An 18,614-nucleotide genomic window follows, 5' to 3' on the forward strand; every position below is an offset into this window, starting at 1 on the left:
TCTTTTTTTTTTTTTTTTTTTTTTTTTGAGATGGAGTTTCACTCTGCCCCTCAGGCTGTAGTGCAATGGCATGATGTTGGCTCACTGCAATCTCTGTCCTCCCAGGTTCAAGCGATTCTGCCTCAGCCTCTCAAGTAGCTGGGACTACAGGCGAGCGCCACCGCCCAGCTAATTTTTGTATTTGTAGTAGAGATGGGTTTTCGCCATGTTGGCCAGGCTGATCTCGAATTCCTGGCGGCAGGTGATCCGCCCACCTCGGCCTCCCAAAGTGCTGCGATTACAGGCGTGAACCACCACCCCCAGACCCTCTCTACTGGCTCTTTTCTCTCGGCGTGTTAAGAATGTTGAAGGCTGTTTCACAGGAAACAACAAAAGCCTTCTCTCAGACTCGTTTTCTTCAAGTGATCCTTCTCTCTTCTCTTTCAACAACAAGTTTCTAAGAGTAGACTTCATTTGATTTCTGGTTCCTGTTTCAGTCCCAAACCTATTGTAGTCAATGAGTTGTTGCTACCATTTCACTGACATTGCTCCTTCTAAGATCACTAATGACTTCTCCAAAACTAAAAAACAATGGAGACTTTTCCGTCTGAAACTTACTCGATTTCCCTGGTGCATTTGGAATTGTTGGTCACTGTCTCAGAGTTGTTTTTCTCTAGTTTTAAAAAATATCTCTTTGCTGGGCATGGTGGCTCACGCCAGTAATCCATCACTTTGGGAGGCTGAGGCAGGCAGATCACGAGGTCAAGAGATAGAGACCATCCTACTACAAATACAAAAATTAGCTGGGCGTGGTGGCGTTCGCCTGTAGTCCCAGCTACTCGGGAGGCTGAGGCAGGAGAATCGCTTGAACCCGGGAGGCAGAGGTTACAGTGAGCCGAGATCCCACCACTGCACTCCAGCCTGGCGACAGAGCAAGACTCTGACTCAAAAAAACAAACAAACAAACAAACAAACACACACACACACACACAAATCTCTCTTCTCACTCATTTAAGCACTTTTATTTTTTGCCTCATACTTAGATTTTATTTATTTATTTGTTTTTCCGGAAGCTCTTTCTTGACAACTTAGATGTTGCTGTTCTGCAGGGATCCCGTTTTTAACTCTATGTTCCATTTGTTGACATTAACTTTTGTTTCATTCAACAGGTTTTCATTCATAAAGACCTCTCTCTGCTTCCATCTGTTTATTTAATTTGGCTGTAAAATAATTTTGCAGAATTTGGACTTTTTAATTTGAGGGTTTCTAAATTCAGAGTTGTCTTACTGCATGTTTATTGTTCTCCTTTGTACAGTGAATATATTCATTGGCTTCAGCGTATCTACATATAGCCTGAGCTGCTTATGATTTCTTACTGTCTCTTATATTTTTGGGAAATCCATTCTCTCTATTTACACATATAGAAGTTCAATATAAATTCATTAATTTAACAAATGTTTTAAGCATTATAATTTTCAAGAACTTGTCCAGGCATATATGATATGATTCATTACTATCTCTTGGAACTTTTCTATCTTTTCTTTTTATATACGTCAATGAAAAACTGTAAATGATAAGAGATTCAAGAATTTTCCATGGTACCTACTAGGGGGAGGCCATTGTCCTCTGACAAACTCAAACTCCCCTCTAAAGGGGATAAAGGCAGCTGTGTAATCCAGTCTGGATGACAGCATGGTTTGACGTACATTACAAAAGATTGCCCTTCGTCAGGGTGACACAGCACAGAGGCAGGGCACGCAGCCTGGTGAGCAGAGCATGGCCTGATGTCAGCGTCCATTGTTCCCTCAACAGAACACCGTTGTGCCGGTTCATAATGACCCTATCTACAATAAGACTTCAGCCTACAGCCTGACCAGCATTCCTTCCCTTTAAGACCCCTAAGATCTAGCCATGCTGGACAACCCTGGTGCCCCATTCGCTCTTGCCCCTACATGTATGCTCATTATATTTCCTCTGCTTGGAAATACAATCTCCATTCTAACATGGTTTAACAATTTAACCTACTTTGTTTTTAGAACCTATACTGACTCCTTAAAGTTAGCTTTTCCTTTTCCCTTAAAGCAATGCTGTTTTCTGCTTATTATCATAAATCACATTCTTTTCATAGTTTGGTGTCTTGTCTCTTCTAGGAAACTTGAAGCCTCTGGAGGGCAGAGATGATGTCTTTTCCTTTTCATATCTTCTTTGAAACTTACATAACACAATTGAGGTCTGTTGAGTTCCTACATGGATATCTCAAACTTAATTACAGGAAATGAGTTGACATTTGTAAAATGCTTAGCCTGGTGCCTTGCACTGAGTAAGTGCTATACAGGTGTTTCTTTTTCTTATTCTTTTTTTGAGACCGAGTCTTACTCTGTTACCAGCCTGGAGTGCAGTGGCGCAATCTGGGCTCACTGCAATCTCTGCCGCCAGGGTTCAAGTGATTCTCCTGCCTCACCCTCCCACGTATCTGGGACTACAGGCACGCACTGCCACACCCAGGTAATTTTTTCTTTTTTAAGTAGAGACCAGGTTTTCACCATGTTGGCCAGGATGGTCTCTATCTCTTGACCTTGTGATTCATCCACCTTAGACTCCCAAAGTGCTGGGATTACAGGTGTGTAATCTGGGTCACTGCACCCAGTTCCAGGTGTTTCTTAAATAAAATGAAAGGATGATAGGAGATAAGCTTGAGTTTGGAAGGACCATTGTTATAATTAATGAAAACTGGGTCTATAATTTATTAATAGACTCGGAGACACTTTCCTCTTTATCACCAGACTTTTACTAATGTGGAACCATGGATAGAAACATTGCTTTCTTTTTATATTCTGTTCCTTTTTCTAATTACATATCATTTCTCTTACAGTGATAGTTAAATCTCATTATATTTAATGATTTATCCATTTTTTGCTATAACAGTTTTATCAGTGACTCCTTGTGTTATAATCTCATTATTTCACAAAATTATGTCCTATTTGTTAAGAATAGTAACTGTTACAATGATTTTATCTTTCTCAATGCCCTTTTTAATGTCAATGTCTTAGACCTCTTTGTGAAAAGATTAAACACTTTTCTCTTCATTTAGTCTAATTCTGTTCAATGTTGCTTATATTATATAGTGTCTTTCACTGTATCCTGCCATTTTATTTAAAGAATTTAATTCTGGATAGGCATGGTGGCTCATCCTTGCAATCCCAGTGCTTTGGGAAGCCAAGGCAGGAGGATTGCTTGAGTCCCGGAGTTCAAGACCAGCCTTGTCAGCAAAGCAAGATCCCCATCTCTACAAAAAGGAAAATTAAAAAATTAACCAAGTGTGGTGGTGGGCACCTGTAGTCCCAGCTACTCAGGAGGCTGAGGCAGAAGAATGCCTAAGGCCCAGGATTTCGAGGCTACAGTGAGCTATGATCATGCCACTGCACTCCAGCCTAGTAGACAGAGGAAAAGCCCACTTTAGGAATAAAAAAATAAAAGAATTTAGTTCTGTGTCTGAATTGTGTGTTTCATTTCTACAGCTCTATTTCTTTGAATAAGACAGAAAACATGTACCGAAGAAATCTAAACTACCAAATTTGTCTTTCTTTTACAGCATACTATTCCTGGAATAAAATACTGAATCTTGGTTCCTTAATTTTGATTGAATATATTTCTTTCTGGGATTGATTTTTTTTACTTCCTAATTGAAAAACAGTAGATACAGGGAAGTTATAAAGTGTTCAACTAAGTCCCTAGACGCATGTTGAAAATACAAATAACAGCTGAGCGTAGTGGCTCAGGCCTGTAATCTCAGCGCTTTGGGAGGCTGAGATGGGTGGATCGACTGAGGTCAGGTGTTTGAGACCACCCTGGCCAACATGGTGAAACCCCACCTCTACTAAAAATACAAAAATTAGCCAGGCATAGCGTTGCATGCCTATAATCCCAGCTACTTGGGAGGCTGAGGCAGAAAAATCACTTGAACCCAGGAGGCAGAGGTTGCAGTGAGCCGAGATTGAGCCATTTCACTGCAGCCTGGGTGACAAAGCCTAAAAAAAAAAAAAAAAAAAAAAAAAAAGAAAGAAAATAAATTTTACCCCAATGTATTAATGCAAAAACTGTTCTAAAGCCAAGGGATTAATTGTGTTTTCTTTTCTTTTCTTTTTTTTTTTTTTTTTTTTGAGACGGAGTTTCGCTCTTGTTACCCAGGCTGGAGTGCAATGGCGCGATCTCGGCTCACCGCAACCTCCGCCTCCTGGGTTCAGGCAATTCTCCTGCCTCAGCCTCCTGAGTACCTGGGATTACAGGCACGTGCCACCATGCCCAGCTAATTTTTTGTATTTTGAGTAGAGACGGGGTTTCACCATGTTGACCAGGATGGTCTCGATCTCTTGACCTCGTGATCCACCCGCCTCAGCCTCCCAAAGTGCTGGGATTACGGGCTTGAGCCACCGCGCCCGGCTGATTAATTGTGTTTTCTGAAGCACTCCTTCCTTCCCCAGGACAAGGTAGGCTTTTTCTTTTTTGAGAGGGTCTTGCCCTTTTGCCCAGGTTGGAGTACACTGGCATAGCTCACTGTAGTGAGCCTTGAACTCCTGGGTTCAAGTGATCCTCCTGCCTCAGCCTCTCAAGTAGCTGGGACTACAGTCACGTGTCATCACACTCAGCTAATTTTTAAAGTTTTTTGAGGAGTCATGGTCATGTTATGTTGCCCAGTCTGGTCTCCGACTCCCAGCCTCAAGCAATCCTCCTGTCTTGGCCTCCCAAAGTGTTGGGCTTACAGGCACGAGCCTCTCAACTAGCCCCAGTTTTGAACATAGAAAGTTTCAAAAGTGTATGTTTGTGTGTGTGTATGTGTATGCGTGAGCACGCACGTGCGTGTGTTAATTACATAAAGAATGTTATGATCCCAATCAACAAACCACCGGTCCCAAAAACGGCCAGTTTTATGTCATTTTTTAAACTCACCGTGCTACTTACTGCTGCCTGATTTTCCTTAGTTCAGCTAAAGACGGGATCCTTTTCTGTCCCACGGCCATGAACATTTAGGCCTGCAGATGGTTTGAAGGGTGAGTGAAGCCAGGTTTTCCTGGGTAAAAATGAAGAAGCGGGGGAAACAAGGGCTCTGGCAAGGCCAGACAGAGCGCGGGCCGCAGGGGCTTGAATCTCAGCTTCCACACAGGAAGAGGCGGGACTCCGCGAGGCTCCACCTCATTGGGCAGGCTGCATGGCGTTTCCCCAGGGTCTCCCCAGCCCCACCTGGCTGTCTCACTGTTACGGGAATATGTGTTTGTTTTTTTTTTTTTGAGACGGAGTTTCGCTCTTGTTGCCCAGGCTGGAGTGCAATGGCGCGATCTCGGCTCACCGCAGCCTCCGCCTCCTGGGTTCAGGCAATTCTCCTGCCTCAGCCTCCTGAGTAGCTGGGATTACAGGCACGTGCCACCACGCCCAGCTAATTTTTTGCACCTTTAGTAGAGACGGGGTTTCACCATGTTGACCAGGATGGTCTTGATCTCTCGACCTCGTGATCCACCCGCCTCGGCCTCCCAAAGTGCTGGGATTACAGGCTTGAGCCACCGCGCCTGGCCGGGAATATGTTTTAAATGTTTAAAAATTGTATCAGATTCAAAGATCTGACGCCCAATTTTTTTTTCCCCATTAAGTGATAAGAAGAAAATCGATTTTTAAAAAAGTATCTTGAGTCTTAAGACCAGAAGTGACACAATTTCTCACGTAATTTGCCAATATCTGATCAAATGTGCCGCATCTCTGGTTTGGCATAGAGTTGTTCTAGCTGGAAAAAAAATCATCCCACTGCTTTTTTTTGATAGGAAAGGCAGTTAACTATATCAGGAAATGAAGTCCTCGGCCACCTGTTAACATTCCTGTGCTCAACAAAAGGAGTGGCATTGTTGTCCGGAGTTTTGCTTCTGACAGTCCTAGTGCGGTCGTTAAGCACACAGGCTTCCTACATTAAATCTTTCTTTCTTTTTTTTTTTTTTTTTGGTTTGTTTGAGACGGAGTTTCGCTCTTGCTACCCAGGCGGGAGTGCAATGTCGCGATCTCGGCTCGGCGCGATCTCGGCTCACCGCAACCTCCGCCTCCTGGGTTCAGGCAATTCTCCTGCCTCAGCCTCCTGAGTAGCTGGGATTACCGGCACGTGCCACCATGCCCAGCTAATTTTTGTATTTTTTTTTTTTTTAGTAGAAACGGGGTTTCACCATGTTGACCAGGATGGTCTTGATCTCTTGACCTTGTGATCCACCGACCTCGGCCTCCCAAAGTGCTGGGATTACAGGCATGAGCCACCGCGCCCGGCCCTACATTAAATCTTGACTGGACCAAGATTTGGCTGGAAAATTTAGACAAATTACACCAGTTCTATGTCTCAGTGTCCTCATTCTGATGCTAATACTACTTATCTCACTTGCCTACTGTGAAGATTAAATAAATTAATACATATAAAGAATTAAAGAAGACTTTTAATTAATACATATAAAGAATTAAGAAGGCTTTTTGGAACATGGTAAATCACACATATATTTCCTACTATTATTCCCTTGAATTACAAACCTGTTTCAGGCTAGGTGTGGTGGCTCATGCTTATAATCCCAGCAGTTTGAGAGGCCGAGGGAAGAGGATCCCTTAGCCCAGGAGTTTGAAACCAGCCGGGGCAACATAGGGAAAACACCCTTCTCTAGAAACATAAAGAAATTAGCCGGGTGTGGTGGTGCGTGCCTGTGGTCCCAGCTACTCAGGAGGCTGAGGTAGGAGAACTGCCTGAGCTCAGGAGGTTGAGGCTGCAGTGAGCTGTGATCATGCCACTGCAATCCATCCTGTCAGAGTGAGACCCTGTCTCCAAAAATACGAAACAAAACAAAACAAAAAAATCCCACAACAAGAAGAAGCTTGAAAGAGTTGTGCATTGTTAAGACACTGTAAGGGTGTTAACTTCCTGAGACAGAGTCTCACTCTGTTGTTCAGGCTGGAGTGAGTGGCATGCTCTTGGCTCACGGCAACCTCTGTCTCCCAGTCTCAAGCGATTCTTCTGCCTCAGTCTCCTGAGTAGCTGGGATTACAGATTAAAGGTGCCCACCACAATGCCTGGCTAAATTTTGTATTTTTAGTAGAGACAGGGTTTCATCGTGTTGGCCAGACTGATCTAGAACTCCTGACCCCAAGTGATCAGCTGCCTTGGCCTCCCAAGGTCCTGGGATTACAGGTGTAAGCCACCGAGCCAGGCTAAGAGTGTTAACTTTTAAAACATCTTTTAAAATTATAAATTACATGCAATGTTTTAATTACGAAAAAATACATTGTCTCTTTTGCCTGAAAGATTACTTTTCAGTATTAAAAGTTTTTTCATTTAATGTTTTGAATTTTTAAAATCTCAAGAAAATTCTTTTTGGGAGAAATATTGTTTAGAATTATGAAAATTAAAGTGTGGCCGGGCGCGGTGGCTCAAGCCTGTAATCCCAGCACTTTGGGAGGCCGAGTCGGGTGGATCACGAGGTCGAGAGATCGAGACCATCTTGGTCAACATAGTGAAACCCCGTCTCTACTAAAAATACAAAAAAACTAGCTGGGCGTGGTGGCGCGTGCCTGTAATCCCAGCTACTTAGGAGGCTGAGGCAGGAGAATTGCCTGAGCCCAGGAGGCGGAGGTTGTGGTGAGCCAAGATCGCGCCATTGCACTCCAGCCTGGGTAACAAGAGCGAAACTCTGTCTCAAAAAAAAAAAAAAAAAAAAAAAAAAAAAAGAGAATTAAAGTGTATGTTTCTTTTTTTGAAAATTAAACTGTATGTTTGTTTTTTTAACTTTCATGGGACTCCTCTAAAATCCAAAGACACACCATTAAAACCCAAACAGAAAACATTAAAATACGGTTAGAAAACATGTTCTCGTATATTCAACTCTGTTCTTAACAGATCATTCCACTTTAAAGGTGTTTGAAATAAAATACAAGGTGCTTCCTTAAATTATTTTTAAGAATCTTAAAACAGAAGACTGAAGGACAAAAAAGAAAAGAAAGGAAAATAAAAGGTGATTAAAATATTCATAGAAGAAAAAGGTTCACAGAGCACTCTGGCATGCAATGCTTGTGTTGAGCTGTAGAAACCTTAAACATCTTGGGCCAGAAGTCAGCCAATCAGGGGGCTGAGAACCACATTTCCATAATGATGATTGGCTGGTGGACTGGAGGCTCCGCTGAGCTGTGAGGAAGGGAAGGAAAGGCTCTGCTGAGAAAATAGCAAAACAACTTTCTGGCTTTCTGTTGTGTATTGCATATTCTCCAAATAATTGTAGTGATTCATTCTTTGGGAAAGCTTGTTTTGAAAACAAAAGAGGCACAGTTGTTCACAACAAAAGTGATACTCAACAGCTAAAGGAGCCGAGTGCAATGGCACTCTTTTATTCTTCTTTAAAATAAACTTTTGTCTCCTGATTTCATCTAACCAAATATGTTAAGACTTCCTAGGTGATGGATAAGAGTCGGATTTAAATCACAAAATTAAGTAGGGGTTATTGTTTCTGATAAGTATCACTGCTTTATTCTTTTGTCACCTTTAGAAAATGTGCACAAATAGAGTATAATTTTATAAAATGTGAAAAAAATCTTTAAGTTCTAGCATCAAAAGTATATTTAATACTTCCACAGTTGAGGGAATTCTGCCACTCTCCATAAAGAAGCTAATTTAGGCATTTTTTTTTTTCCTGCAGTCAGGTATGTGTGAAAGTTGGAGATATATTCGTCAATGTGTTTGGTATTGCTCTCACAAATTTTTACACATATGTAAAAATCTGCTGTCATTAAGGCATAGGGATTTAAAAAATGACAAGGGAGGAGGCAGAGAAATGGAGGCAAAGGAGAACGATGGAGTGGAACATAATAGCTGGATCCTGCTGCCTCTTGCTCTTCTTGTGCTTGGTAGTACTGCATTTTGTTGTAGTTGTTTTGAATTCAAATAGAGCAGTGACAACATTTCACCTACAAGTTTTTAAATTTAGTTGTACAAACATTGTATCTACAGGCCATCTTTCTGGAAATGAGAAGAACTCTGTAATGCAGATTAAACAGAAGTATTTTGCTGTCAGTCTCTCCCAGTGACTATTCCTTGGCTAGCTAACAGACCAGCCATTCAGAAGCAATTTTCTTCAGGCTGAAATTATGTGCTGACCTTAGCAGATCACTTCCCATAATAACCCTTCCCCCACCCAATGCTAAATACAATCTGTCTCCTACTCACTGTAATAACGTGCAAATGACTGTAATTTTGCAGACAAGAAACAGCCCAAAGTGAAACGTGTCTAAACAGAGGTCGATTTGAAAAATCAGGGCTATTACCTAAATCTGTAAAATACATATTGTAATAAAACCAGCAACAGAAATCTACAATAAGTAGTTTTTTTTTGTTGGTTTTTTTTTTTTTTTTTTTTTTTTAATGTAGCTTGTGTTTTGATCCTCTTTATGGAGCCAGTCTCCACTGGAATATGAGGAAAATCCTTTTCCAGAAATGGTTTCATTACATGAGCTGTAAATTGCCTTACTTTGCTAAGTGATCCCCAGACCTTTGCTCGGGCATCCGCTCAGCTACAGCAGCACACACCACACCACAAGAGCCTGAGCCAAGCAGAGGTACAATTTCAGACACTTAACACTGACCTACATTGCAGTTCTCTTAATGCGAGCCGTATACAAATGTTTTCCTTTAAAAAACACGTTGTTTTGCCATATTTTGCTAGGTTTTCTAGAGCTACAGGGCATAAAATTGACACAATTTGCTGCCTTTTCTTTTTAATTATTTTAAGATGGAGGATTGGAGAATATATGAGGAATTACATAAACATAGAGAGTTTGTAAGTACATAAAGTTCTTCAGTTTTATATTGCTTTACTAATTAAATGCATTGTAGTATTAAATAAATTCATGTAATATTTGCTTTATATCATCTCAACTTGTTTAAGGTAATCTGCATTATAAAGACATGTCAAGACTGTCATTATTTTCCCTCCCTTGGATGCAGGGTCTTTTTGCTATACTCTAAGGAATTTAAACTGGAGGTGAATTAATAGGGCATAGAAATATCTTGAAAAGTTAACATAGCAGAGTTATACAATGTGTATAAATAGCCATATTTACAAAATGTATATTGGAAATGTCCCAGAGTCTTTCCTGACAGGAGAACACTGTTGGTATTTTTCTTCCTCGACACCCTGTTCCCCAAAAGGACCTGAAATGTTACGGTGTGCAGAGGCCCCTCTTTCCCCTGTAGACAAGATTCTCGGTGCTTTTTCTTGCTCCAGTGATATTTCAGGATAATGCAAAACATCAAATGTTTGACCAAAAATAACCCTGCTTATCTCTTTTTCAGCACAGTTATATAGAAAGTTATATTTTTTGTTTTTGTTTTTGTGACAGAGTTTCACTCTTGTCACCCAGACCGGAGGACAGTGGTGCGATCTTGGCTCACTGCAACCTCTACCTCCCGGGTTCAAGAGATTCTCTGGCCTCAGCCTCCCAAGTAGCTGGGATTACAGGCACCGGCCACCACACCCGGTTAATTTTTTTGTATTTTCAGTAGAGACGGGGTTTCACCATGTTGGCCAGGCTGGTCTCAAACTCCTGACCTCCGACGATCCACTTGCCTTGGCCTCCCAAAGTGCTGGGATTACAGGCATGAGCCACTGTGCCCGGTGGTTTTTGCTTTTTTTAAAGAGAGGTTTTGGCTCTGTTGCCCAGGCTGGAGTGCAGTGGTGTGATTATGTGTCACTGCAACCTCGACCTCCTGGGCTCAGGTGATCCTCTTACCTCAGCCTGCTGAGTAGCTGGCCTTACAGGCATGTACCACCTTGCCTAGCTAATTTATTTATTTTTTGTAGTGACAAGGTCACTGTATGTTGCCCAGGCTGGTCTTGAACTTCTGGGCTCAAGCCATCTTCTCACCCCAGCCTCTAAAAGTGTTGAGATTATATTCAGGAGTCACCACATCTGACCTGGGAAATGGATATTGTTAAAAGTACTACCCAGAAACTTGAATTGGATTTAGCATGCAAATACGACAATGTAGAGAGTGTGTTTTCTAGTGGACCTTTAGCAAGTCAGGATGTTAGCCGTAGACAAAAAAAGCAAAAACCCTCTAGTGTTTGTGTGGATGTTTAATAAGTCATCAACTACATTCCCAAGAAACCAGGGCAGGACACTTGCCCACCGCCCTGAGGCCGTCCTGTTCATAAGCAAACCCAGAGAGATAAGAATCTTTCTCCATAATCCTCTTGGATAGCCAGTAAGTTTGTCATCACGTCTGAATTAAATTCCTTTTCCTATGAATTAACCCCATTTCCATGAAGGTTTTATTTTTTATAACTTTGTTTTCTGCTTTTTCCCTTGATCATGAGCAGATCTCAAGTGTCAATGCTGGCATAAATATAGAAAAGGTAGGCCTAGGAATAGACTCCTTTACAAATACACAAAAACTGGAGAAATATATATACATGCAGACATGTTCTTATTCTGTTGCCCAGGCTGGAGTACAGTGGTATGATCATAGCTTACTGCAGCCTCCAACTCCTTGTCTCTAATAATCCTCCCACCTCAGCCTCCAGAGTAGCTAGGACTATAGGCATGTACCAACACGCCCGGATAACTTTTGTTTGTTTGTTTTGTTTTTTGAGACGGTGTCTCGCTCTGTCGCCAGGCTGGAGTGCAGCGGTGCAAACGGTGTTACTTGGCTCACGGCAACCTCTGCCTCCCGGGTTCAAGGATTCTCCCGCCTCAGCCTCCTGAGTAGCTGGGATTACAGGCACCTGCTGCCACACCCAGCTAATTTTTGTATTTTTAGTAGAGGTGGGGTTTCACCATATTGGCCAGGATGGTCTCAATCTCTTGACCTTGTGATCCGCCCACCTCGGCCTCCCGAAGTGCCAGGATTACAGGTGTGAGTCACCGGGCCTAGCCCAAGAAATAATCTTTGATCTTTAATAATATACCCTAAATCAGAGGAAACAGCACCAAAGAAAGATCACCATGTTTCCTTGTGCTACTGCTAGAAGCCCCTGGTCTCAGTGTCAAGATCTTCTGTCTTTAAAAAAAGAGGAAAGGGCAGGGCACAGTGGCTCACGCCTGTAATCCCAGCACTTTGGGAGGCTGATGTGGGCAGATCACCTGAGGTCAGGGGTTCAAGACCAGCCTGACCAATATGGTGAAACCCCATCTTAAAAAAAAAAAAGAGGAAAGGAACAGTTTGATGACCTTGACAATGATGTAGTGAGTGTTAAGTGTCGGCAGAGTTGATCTTGAGACCCAAGGAGGGGTTAGTGGAGGTTATTGGAGGTGGGATGATACTTTTTTTTTTTTTTTTTTTTTGAGATGGAGTTTCGCTCTTGTTGCCCAGGCTGGAATGCTGTGACGTGATCTTGGCTCACCTCAACCTCCGCCTCCCAGGTTCAAGCGATTCTCTTGCCTCAGCCTTCCAAGTAGCTGGAATTACAGGCATGTGCCACCAAGCCCGGCTAATTTTGTATTTTTAGTAGAGATGGGGTTTCTCCATGTTGGTCAGGCTGTTCTCAAACTCCCGACCTCAGATGATCCTTGCCTCTGCCTCCCGAAGAGCTGGATGACACTTTTAAAATGCCCCTTTTACACGGTCCTCATGCTCCTTCCACCCCTCTGTTCCAAATACTCATTTCCAGTCATCTCCTCTTTTCCACCACCACTCTGAGTAGATACTAAAATGTAAAATTACAAAGTGCGCATATTATAAGGTAGTGTATTGGTATGATGAAGTATATGCATGTGGATATCAGAAAGGAGACAAATAGGTTCTTAGTTACATTGAAGAGAGATTGAGGTAACATTTTTGTCTCTAAAAATACAGAAAACTTCCCGATTTTGCAAGAGCAGTAGCTCTGATTTTCAAAGCTGGTAGTTAATTGTCTTAGTTTCAGTCTTCAGTTAGCTGATGGTCCTCTGATGCCTCTTGATTGGTCCCTTTGTCAAACAAAACAAAACAAAACAAACACAAGAAAAGCCAGTCTGACAACACTGGTTTATTCAAAAGTCTCCTGGAAGAACCTGGGAGGAAGGAGGTGGGGGTGGGGTGTAAAGGGAGTGTGGAGATGTTGGAATGGAAGGAAATGCACTAATTTATCAAAATGGTTTGGGTTAACCCTGTGGTCGAGTTGGGCCTAAGCCTTTATCTCGGCCAGGAGGGTTTCTCGGAAAGGTTTAAGGTTTGGGTTTAAGTGTTGAAGCCAGGGTTAGATTAGATTATTTGATTATTAGGAACTGTAAACTTTGGTTTTAGTTAGACTTCATCTGTACTGCAGACGCTGTAATTTGTTTTGTATTGGAGAAACTCCAATCTCCTCCAGCTTCACTAGGTCTCATTTTTTAAATGTCTGATTATTTTAAGAGCTAACTATTGATTTTTCCAAACTAATATAACATACGGGGTAGGGATGGGCTTCCAAAGACTGAGATGTAGATGACACACCAGGGACACAGGAGGTGCCCAAGAGTGATCTGGTCCCTTGAGAAATCACTCTTTTAAAAGAAGAAAAGTTAAAAATCACAGTATGCTGCTGTATTGTTATCAATGGGTCATGCACAAATGTAAAATCTCTACATTCAAAAATATAAAACAAATCTCAAAGCTAAAATGGGGGATAGGCGGATTTCAGATGCCTAATTTGCCCGATTTTATTTGTTAAAGTGCAGCTTTGATTTGAATACAAATTGACTTAGGGAGAGCTAAGGATTATTACAGATTGCATTCCTCTGGTTTATATATCCCAATAAAGGGTGGAAACTGCTGTTTATTACTATTTGCAGCCTCAAATCTAGTTCATTTATGGTAGTGAAACAGCTAATTGGCAATTTTTTTATGGACTAAATATACTGAAAGCTCAAACATAAGTCAATAGCCATTATTTAAAACATGTGACATAAATATTTTTATTGATCCACGAAGTCATCACTGAATATTTACATCAGAAGCTGTCTTCTGGTAGCACTCATTCACTTTATGTGTCCATATGACTCAGTTAAGACACAATCTTAAATTGCAATTGTCATGTGGAAATTACAATCCTAGTAGTACTGGATCTTTACAACTTGAGATCACGATGCTTGTGATTCACAGTACCCTTTGACTTTAAAATGTCCACATTTTAGCTCCTAAAAATAATGGAAGGTAACAATAAAAAATTGAAACTTAAATGCACTCTAAAGGCTTAATATGTGTAAATACATTAGCTTAAATATGTTAGCTGTTACAGTAAAATGTTAAACTTGTTATTTCATATTAGCCTCTCTAATCCTATGACCTGAGTCTCAATTACTCGGTTGATGACATTTGTCCTATAATAAATTCTAAAATATTTCTGTGTTTGTGGATTGTAGATGTAGCATTCAGAGGATTTATGACACCCTGTTCCCCACCAAAAAATTTGAGGGAAGAGGAATTCTGATCATCCCACGGTTTAAATATGTGTACTGGGACTATTTAAGGCTAATCTTCCTAGTATACTTATTTCTCACAAGTCGATTTTTTAAAAGATGAGGCTTACCCTTACAATGGTAGGCTGGGGCCTTATTCAACATTATTTTTTTCCTTTTGGAGCCACATAACACCAGGTGGAAAAGATCTGTTACTAATTTCAGGGAAGACCCATTCACGTAGTGTTGGTTAAATGGTCGCCTGCGTTCACACTTCACTGCTTGTAGACCAGAGCCCTGGAAACAAAAGGGTTACTTGTTTCCCCACCATCGCCTTTACCCGCAGATCGATTTTTCTTATTTAATCAGCGAGTAAAAAGAGAGACACAGGGAAGAAAAAAAAAAAAATTGCAGGAAGGGCAAAGTGGTGGGGGGAGGGTTGAAAGCCAGAAGCTGCAATACAGAAAATCAGTCTTGGGAGTTGGGCTGCGGAGTCCTTGGAACAAGGAAGGGAAGCCAGCAAAATGATCGCAGTCATTTCCACACAGCCAGCCTCCCTTTCCTCCTCGCTACGCGCTGGTGGCTCATTTGGCTTCCCTCTGCCACGGAGCGATCACATACATTATTTCCCCCAAGATAACACAATCACACTTGTATTTACCGACATCCTCTCCTCGCAGCCTGTTTGAGATTTGTTTTAATAAATAAGTGTTTTATGTGAATGATGTAGTAATTGAAACAGGCGCACCATTTTTTTTTTCTTCTTACTGCGGGAGGTTCCTCAACCCCAATCTGGTTGGAAAATAAAACGCTTTGTCTCCACAACCACCCCCCACCGCACCCCCACCCGCTCTCAGTGTGTGTTTTATACGTGTGTATATCTCAACCCCCTACAGTAGCCAAGAGAAAGCAGCTAGCCAATGAGAGAGCCCAGTTTCATAAAAGCTGCTCTCTGATTGGCCCGATGCGAAAGGGCATTGGGAACAAAGAAAAGTCCCTTTCAGGTATAGAGGCTGAGAGCTTCTTTTGCTCCACTCCCCCTGTGTGTGTGTTGTGTTTCAGTCCTGATTTCAGTGTTGCAGAACAAGCTTGTTGTGTGTGTGCACCAGGGGGATTTTTGTTTTGCTTTTTAGAATTTTAATTTTTGCTTTTATAAAAAATACACAGGACGGTCTGTGACATTTGATGGTCCATCTTCTTTAATAGTAAATTTGTTGAAGATATTATAATTTCCAAAATAAAGCGGCTGCAACCAAACACATTCAATGCAGTTAGAAGGAAAAGGTCAACTCGATCCAATACAGACCGTAAGTACGGTTGCGTGGTGTGTCTCTATATAGCACTTAACGGGGACTTCATGCAGGGGAATGTGAGAGTTTTATGCATAGAAATGAGGAACTAGTTACAGGGTTTGGCTTTTGCATTTAGAACAACAACCCAAGAAGGGTGGATTTTGTTCAGTAGAGGGTGAAGCATTTGTAAGTTCACACAAATTAAGCTTGACTCGGCACTCGGGGTAACTTGGAGTAAATTAGCTTTTGGGCTCTAACCCAAAGGAGAATAAAAGTGACACAGTTACATATCCTGGTCTGCAATGTCAGTTCTCTAGCTCACCTTACTCCCTCCCTCTCCTGTCCTAGCTCGGTAGACCCCCCCCACCCCCTCCCAAACCGATCCAGGAAAATGGGGGCAAGGGCAGAACAAGCCGATTTCTGTCTCCTGTCAGATCCCAGTGCCCGATAATTTAATATTAAACAAGGGAATAGTGACTCATTACATGTAATGGTTATAATTACCATTCACCATCCCCTTAAAAAAGCAAGCAACAAAAATACCATTAAGAGAAAAAATAAAAGCCCCACCCAAACCAAACAAACCCACAAATAGTAACAATGGTGTGTTTATGACAGGACTGGGCTGGGGAGCAAGCAAAAGGTTTTTCTTTGTTTAATATAGGTAGTGGGGGTCCCTAAACTCCAGTAGCTCGGAGGTACCCTTCTCCCTCCCCCAGGCGTCCCCGTCCCTGGCCCCTTGGGAAAGCCGACAAATTGGAGATAAGTTGAGGAAAGGTTTGTAAAGTGTTTCTTTAAAACATCTGCTTCGCTCTTGTGCTCATTACATTTCACTCCTTCCGAACTTCGGAGATCCTACATCTCCGAGAAATGTTTCACATTCATAACTTGTAGCTTCGCCCACTGCGGGGGGGCGGCGGGGGGAGGAGGTGGGGGAGTGTGTGCAGGGGGAGGAGAGACCTTCAGCTTTTTTTTTTTTTTTAAAGACCAGATCAGTATTTTCTTGATACGCTTGTCACCATTTTTGTTCTCACGACAACCAATTGAGCCCTTGATCCTCACGTGATGTGAAAGGCTTGCACTGTAACAAAATCGCTCCTTTTAGATGGTTGGTTCTTACTAACTCGCCCATCCCCCTCTCCCGGCCCCGACATTTCCAGCAAAGCGACTCTCTACTTCCAATCCATCAACAATTCATTACTGCTTTTAGCTTCCAAACGCCAGCTAATTAAAAATACTAAGCCAAGCTCCAGGGCCATCTGACTAAACACAGGAGGGCCAGTGGGCGAGAGGAGGAGGAGGAGGAAAGAAAAAATAAATAAAAGGGAGACACACCGTTGGCTGCGAGTTTAAGAGTGAAAAACTCCTGAAAAAGGTCGCCTTAAAAAAAACAAAACAAAAAAAAAAAACAACCTTTTTTTGACTCTAATTATCGAATTACCACATGACTGATTGACCTGAGCGACAGAGGATTCCACCCCCCTCGGGAACTATACTAGGAACTCAGTTCCTTTTTCTTAAAACAACATAAGACAGGAAAACATCACATCCTTTAGGTTTCGAAGACTGAGCCCATTTTAAACGCCGTTATTTTCCCCACCCCGCCGCCCCCCGCCCCGAGCGAATGCTGTTGTAACTGGTTTATCAGCTCATTGAATCATCTGCTCCCTCCTCCTCCACACCTTTCTTTTTCTCCTCTTGCCCAGCTTCTCATCCCACCCTTTCTTCCTCCTTCTCCTCCCTCTACTCCCCCCTCCTTTTCTCTTAAGTTAGTTCAAGAAATCAAATCTGTCAGGACGGGCGGAAAAATGCCACTTCCCGACTAACAGGCGGAATCCAGCCCAGATTTTCAGTCCTTTCTTCTTATTCTTTCTTCCCTTTCACTAATTTATCCCGATGTTAGCACATTCTGTCTTGTTACTAGCGGACGCCTGTAGGTTTGCTACATGGGATCATTACTGATCACGGTGACTCTGAAGTCTGGAACTGAAGGCGGAATGAGAAGTTGGGAAAACTTTTTTCTCTAAACTCTCTGTTTTTTTAAAAAAACTATTATTCTCGATGCTTGTTAAGAGGAAAAAAAAAAACCTATGGTGCTTCTGTTGTGAATGTGAAACATTATCTTCCAGCTGTACAGTGACACATTTTTTTTTTTTTTTTTTTTTTTTTTTTTTTTTAAGGAGAAAAGGACTGATCCGTTTGCCAAAAGGGGGGTGGGGAGGTGGAATAATGTTATCGAGTGATTATTCTGGCTGAGATGTGTTATTTGGTTTCTTCCTTCTTGATCATTTGGTGTTTAAGTAAAATGAGGCACAGGCTTGTTTGCCGAGTGGAGTGGGAGAGGCATTTTGATTTGCTGGCCTAATTAAAAAATGATAAAGGATTAAAAGGTAAGCAATGTTTGTGTGTGTGTATGTGTGTGTGTATGCATATTTATTTATTTTTTTTCTTGACAATCAACTGTTAAAAAGGGGCTGATCCCTTTAAAAACCGTTTTAACTGCTCTTTGTCAAACACACACTCATTTGCGGTCATTGAGGCCACCTTGGCGCAGATCACTTAAAGTGTATGTCTTAATCAGTTTTCCGTACAGTCAGTAGCACCATATTTAACAGAGTGAGCAATTCTGTGACCTAGGAACATGGTAGAATTGTTTAAATGTATTTTTTTCTCAAAAGGCAGACATTTAACTTTTTATATAACACTGTCTTTTTAGAGAGAAATGCTCTTAAAGACCTATACGTATATTTAAAAAAAAAAAATTATATAAGCTGTTGGGGAAAAGAGGATAGGAGGGAGGTTTGTGTGTGTGTCGGTGGGGGGGAGTTATTGGTTGTTTTTTCTGTTCCTTACTAGGAACAAAAACCAGATTGCCCAGACAATTTGTAAAAAGAAGTACTGAAACCTAAAATTAGAAATAAGGAAAAT

General features: G+C 41.7%; 1 protein-coding gene across 3 annotated transcripts in view; it reads left to right on the plus strand.

Annotated features, from left to right (window-relative positions):
- Positions 1-15,409: 15,409 nt before the first annotated feature.
- Positions 15,410-18,614, plus strand: part of ZNF608 (zinc finger protein 608) — a 115,773-nt gene continuing 112,568 nt past the window's right edge. For 2 of the 3 annotated variants that reach the window (XM_010339309.3, XM_074382031.1), the window contains exon 1: positions 15,410-15,701. Coding sequence is in view for 1 of the 3 variants with exons in the window: in XM_074382031.1 (XP_074238132.1) it covers positions 15,660-15,701 (42 nt within the window). In the remaining 2 variants the exon portion in view is untranslated. Of the gene's footprint in view, positions 15,702-16,694; positions 18,077-18,614 lie in introns of those variants that run through there. The other variant, XM_003920649.4, reaches the window with a different exon arrangement.

This window comes from Saimiri boliviensis, chromosome 1, assembly GCF_048565385.1.
Source record: "Saimiri boliviensis isolate mSaiBol1 chromosome 1, mSaiBol1.pri, whole genome shotgun sequence".
Taxonomy (NCBI): Eukaryota; Metazoa; Chordata; class Mammalia; order Primates; family Cebidae; genus Saimiri; species Saimiri boliviensis.